The sequence below is a fragment of the Schistocerca piceifrons genome, chromosome 2 (genome assembly GCF_021461385.2).
Source record: "Schistocerca piceifrons isolate TAMUIC-IGC-003096 chromosome 2, iqSchPice1.1, whole genome shotgun sequence".
Taxonomy (NCBI): Eukaryota; Metazoa; Arthropoda; class Insecta; order Orthoptera; family Acrididae; genus Schistocerca; species Schistocerca piceifrons.
In genome coordinates, this window is record NC_060139.1 from 330,847,542 (window position 1) to 330,853,541 (window position 6,000).

General features: G+C 35.9%; 1 protein-coding gene across 1 annotated transcript in view; it reads left to right on the plus strand.

Moving 5' to 3' along the window:
* LOC124775028 (thioredoxin-related transmembrane protein 1) overlaps positions 1-4,718 on the plus strand; it is a 52,853-nt gene extending 48,135 nt beyond the window's left edge. Inside the window, exon 6 of the mRNA XM_047249796.1 lies at positions 1,955-4,718. Within this exon, the coding sequence (XP_047105752.1) occupies positions 1,955-2,116 (162 nt within the window). The 3' untranslated portion in view covers positions 2,117-4,718. The remainder of the gene's footprint in view (positions 1-1,954) is intronic.
* Positions 4,719-6,000: the final 1,282 nt, after the last annotated feature.

The window sequence follows — 6,000 nt, forward strand, 5'->3', positions numbered from 1 at the left end:
ACGCCGCAGGGTTTTTCGACTTTGGAAGATGGAATGGCATAACAGTATGCACAACAAACTGCGTGTCATTGAGGAGAGTATGAATGTGTGGGAGTTTTCCATGTGGGCCTCTCGCAGGGTACGAATGTGTGGAAGTTTTCCATGTATGCCTCTCACAGGGAATCAGTTGTCCTATGCCGGCTCTGCATTGGCCTCACTTGGGCGACCCACGGTTACCTCCTGTGCCGTGAAGACCCAACTCAGTGTCGGTGCGGCGCCCGGTTGACAGTGGCCCTTATTCTGATGCACTGTCCCACTTTGACTGCCCAGCAGTGAAACCTTGGGTTACCAGACTCATTGCTGCTCTTTTTATCTGACAACACCCTCATTGGCTGATTTAGTTTTATTTGTGAAGGTGGTTTTCAATCATTTGATCTAAGTTTTAACGCATGTCCTTTGCCCCTCTGTGTCCTCCACCCTAGTGCTTTTAGGGTGGAGGTTTTAATGTGTTGCAGAGTGGCTGGCTTTTCCTTTTTATTCTCGTGGTCGGCCAGCCACTGTAATCTATCTTGTTTTACTCTCTTCTTTTTCTAGCATCCCTCTGTTTTCTTGTTCTCTTTTGTTCCTTTTAGTAGTCGTTACCTTTCCTTTGTTCTTGTGGTTTTTCCTTTCTTTCCATTTTGTGTTGTGTGTCGTCTGTTTTATTCTCACACTTGTGGTATTGTTTTATTAGAAACAAGGGACTGATGACCTTGTAGTTTGGTGCCTTCTGCCCTCTTTAAAACAAACAAACCAACCAACCAAGTAAGCTTTTGGCCAAAAAGGCCTTTTTCCTCTTCAGAATTATGCCCCCCCCCCCCTTACACACACACACACACACACACACACACACACACACACACACACACACACACACACACACACACAACCATTGTTTCTAGCTGCTAAGGCCAGACTCATTATTCGATCTTTAATTTTCCATTATTTTCTTTTTAATCTCGTTGTTAGTAAATGTAACCACTGAAAAGATGAACACAATATTTTTTTATTTCCATGTGGCTTTTTATTAAATTTGTATTTGGACATATTCATGTTACATCTGTTGTGAGATTGATGTGTTTGGTAAAGCAATGTCTGATGAATGCTGAATATTTGAAAAGTTTACTTGGCATCAAATCAGATCAGTCGCATCAGACTGTCAGTCATTGTGCTGCAATTTCAGTTGGTATTAAAATAATCTTTTTTCTATAACTCTGGTATTGCATTCTTTCAAAAATTCTGTAAATGGTGGAGTTTAATGTCCAAATATGAGTGACATGATCTTCTACTTTTGCTTTCCAATTGCAATAATCTGATACACTTTATGCCTATCAGAAATTATCCCGTTTTTACCTGACGGTGTGCATTGAGGCTACATGATTGCATCCTGAACTCTGTGATGTTTTTGATATGTTCCTTTGAATTTTTTATCTGTCTTACAATTTTGTTATTATTATTTCCTTAATAATATTTTTATTTCAAGGATATGTGAGAGATTAGAGAGTAACATTATTTTTTTTTTTTTTTTAATGTTTGTGCTGCTGTTCGAATAGTTATTGCAAACTCACTACTTACCCATTAACATAATTTTACTTTATTGAACTGAAAAGTCAATTAACTAAATGAGTTTAGTTTCTCAATCAGTTATCAGAGAACGGTAGTTAAAAATGGTCGTTTTGGACAAGTACACAAGATTGTGCTTATCCCCTTGATAAGTGGGTGAGTTTGTATGGAGAGAGAAGTATGTTAATATAAATTCATTTCATATATTGCCAGTTTCTACAAGTGGCTGGTCCACACCTATTTTTGTACTCAAAACTGTAATGTCAAAGTATGACAGTGATTCTATGGGAAATTTGTCAGTAATTCAGTACTTCAAATTAACATACTAAACTAAGCTATTTTCATTTGTTTTTTTTGGGTATTATTTTTGTAGGAAGAAGAAGATGATGATGATGACGATGACATAAAAGATGATATTGTGGATGATGACGAGGAGGAAGAGGAAGAAGAGGGAATTGAATCACAATCCGACTCTGATGTAAGAGAAGAAGGCAGCCCCAATGTCCGAAAGCGCAAGCCACGTAAAGCTGACTAGGCTATGAGTAACATTTTGTGATTTACTGTTCATGGAGCTCTCTGGCTCCAAGAATGCAGCGTGTATTGTTGAGACAATATGTTACCACTATGACCATTCATAAAAAGCATTGTTGTTAAAAGGCTGTGTGCTGAAGATTTTGCAATATTAGAGTGGGACTTTTTACGATGTTCAGCAAGCTTCATCACAGGCCTGTTATCAGGTTTTTAAAGGAAGCATTAAGACTGGCATAGTATGTAATAATTTGTTGTTGACATAATGTGATAAATTATGGACCAGTCTCCTCATATCATTTGAGTGATCTGATAAAAAGCATGCATTTTGAAACTGACAAGAATTCAAAGTCCAAATGTGCAACTACAAAATCACTTCAGAAATTCATTTTTTGTGTGATACAATAAGTGAAAGATAATCACAATGTGCTACTCCAGTCATTTATGAATAGCAGGTCTATGTATTCTGCTCTTTTTTTCTTAATGTGAAAGTTTCCAATCTAAAACAAATTTTGTCTCTTCATGTATGTATCCTGCACCACAATTCAGATGCTTATTTTTATGTTTGCTTACAAGCAAAGGTTATCACCCTGTGTGCAACGCAGACAGTCCAGATTATAAAGTATAACACAGAGCTCTTTCTGCCTATACGCGGGATAAAAGTGTTTTCCACTAACTGCGGTGGAGCACTGATCTCAAGCTGCAAATTCTGAATGAATGTTTAAAATTGCCTTATATGCTAAGGTTTCTGGTTGTGCAAGTAGGTACTGTGTGTGTGTGTGTGTGTGTGTGTGTGTGTGTGTGTGTGTGTGTGTGTGTGTGTGTGTGTGTGTGGACACGCGAGCAATGCTTGTCAACAGAGTTGTGTAGGATATTTTTGTACTGAAGTTGAGAAATTATGTAGTTCTATTAACTATTGCTGTAATTAATGACTTGCGTTCGTATATGTTATGATCCATATAGAGGAGCCACTGAGTCGCAGACAGGCACAATGAAAAAGAGTGATAAATTATTAAAGGTATTTGCACAAAGTTCTTCTGCAGAAGAAAGCATATACACATTCATACAAACACAACTGACACACATGACCAGTCTCAGGGTGCTAGAGACCACCTTTGTCTAAAAGCTTTAATAGTTTACCAGCCATTTTCATTGTTCCTGTCTGCAACTCGATGCCTCCTCTGTATGGTGAGTTGCAATTTATCCTTCGTGTATTGTTGTCATTCCATCGTGGACTTTCCATTGTTTGATTATGATTGATAGAGCTGATACAGGATCATGGGAGACTGGAAGTGACCCAGTGAATAAAACACTCCAAATAAAAATTAACAGAAAATGAATGAGGACAAAAATAATGTAAGAGAAAAACCTATCAACTGAATAAGTTATAATTATATGCAGTAACAGATTTATTTAAAATTCATCAAACAATAACTATCACTTTTGGTACAATTTTTAAGGGTAGTTTAGTCTACTTTCTTGCAACAAAGTTTGGCATTTAACAGCACCATTGCCAGACAACTGCTTGATAAGTAAATTTGCATTTGGAGTGATCTTGCAGACCTCATGATACGGATGAGATGGTGCATGGCATTTGCTCGTGACATTTATTGCTATTTGGGTGTGATCACGCCTCACCTTCCCCCTCTGCTCTGGCTGTCTGCCTCCTGCGATGCAGAAGTATATGCTATAACAATTTCTTTATCCATTGTAGTAATGTGGTCATTGTTGTGTTACAGTCACTGATTGCTGGTTATATTTTTCCACAACTTCTTTCTAATGTAAGAAATTTAAAATAACAAATTTTTAGTCCAAAATTGATGTGAATGATAAAATGCTTTAAGTGAGGGCAAATAAATGAGGTTGTACTGTGAATTCTGTTTTGTTTGTGGACTGTTGATAGAAGAATTTGATAAATTTTTTGTGCAAAACATAATTTGTAAATAAATTATGTCATTACGGCAACATTTGCTTGTGGTTTTATCCACATATTTGCTATCAAAGTGCCTCATGGTTTTAGTAAATGGTGCTGACATAAATATTCATTGAAGACTTATGGGCCTCAAATTGAAATGCCTCATCTTTCTGCAACCTTTATTTCTTACTCAACTTCATTTTGTCATTTCCAGCTGAACTTTTCATTTATTCACATTTGAAAACATTCATGCTAACTCATGATTTTAGCTTAAAATATTCTTTCTGTATGTGTCCATAATCATTGAAATTAGCTTCTAATTGTTAAGAACTATATTTTCTCAGTATCATTCTAGTCGATATTTTTATTCAGTTGCAGTTACGCATAATTTGTGCCTCCCTGTAGTTGCCACAAATATTGTGTACCTTTTTAATTCACCAGTTTCACAAATTTTGATAGAATAAGTGCTTGCAAATTGGATTTTAAGTGTATGCTGTGTGATTTATATGGTGAGGGAAGGGCCATTTCACATTTTTGGACCAGATTGCAGATATGGATGAGGCCTCATTTTGCTAGTTGCTTGGTGGACGTAATTATAAGGTTCTGTTTGTTGTTCCTGTATCTGAATTATTATTCTGATTTTCACCACTTCAAGTAATACTAAGGAAGGGAATAATTTTTTCTGTTGGTTTTTTTTTTATATATAACTATTTCCTGTTCATTTTACATTTGTATTCAACCGACCATTTTTAATTAAATTTTTTACCCTATTTATTTATTTCCACATAAAAATCTTGCTCACCGTTTGTTTCTTAATCGATTACCTTTTCTTCTGTTTTGGGCAGCATCTTATGCACTTAAAATCTCTACTTTGTATGTGTTGTTGTTCCAAATACAGTTTCCATTCTTGCTGCTACTACATTTTTGTTTCATGCAGGGTGGCACAGGTAGTAGCATTTCTGTGCTGACTGCAGCTAGTGACATGTCCAATAATCCTCCCCATCATGTACAAAAGCTGTGAATAAAAGCACAGGCACAGTTGACAGCCATTTTACCATGCTGAGATAACCATTACTTCCCAGTATTTACAAGGGTAATTTTAATTATCTTTATAGTATTCAAGAAACATTAATGTCCATTAACCTATTGGGTCCAAGAACACGTCATCCTTCCTGTTTTTATTTGAGAGGTTTCTTCCTTGAAAAACAATTCATTACTCTAAGTGCTTTCTTAAGAGACTAAACACACTGACTTACCATATTTGTTGTCTGTAAGCTGTTTCTTTGTTTGGTGGCTCCCTAGTCCTCAAGTTAGACAAGTTTTGGCTGAAACTTGTGTGTTGTGATCTGGTGAATGAGACACAGGCTCAGTTACTGTCAGTTTTAATTATAGTAAGTTTCTTTCTGCAGTTTTTGGCAGTGCCATTACCATATAGTTATTTATTTTTATGTTTATTTTACATTAATATTTCAGATCATATGTACTTAGTTTGATTTTTGAATTTATGTTTTTTGTTTCTCACTCAAAAGATAAGAAAATTACCATGTAAAATCAAAAACCATGGTGACTGATTAATAGATGAAATTTAAACAAAGTTCTCTCTCTTGTATGTTTATACTTTTGTTTCACAATGTATCATAGGTATGCATATTAATTACAGTTTTAAGCTATTTTAAGACATAATAATTTTTAAGTTTGGAATTGCATTACAGATAAGAAGTACATTGTTGATAAATGGAGTGGGGATATCACATTATTGTTAACTGTGTCGGGAAGCACCATATTACTTAAGTGTGCCGCAAAACAAGTGTGCCTGCTCACTGGTTAGATGCTTGAAGTTTGGAGTTCCAGGCTGGTGCCAAAAGTAAAACTTCCTAAATCACATTGGGTTGGAATGGACTGTATTGTCTCTGATACAATTGCACACAAGTGTGTAAACTATACTTGCTTTATGTTGGAACTGAGGAATGATAAAA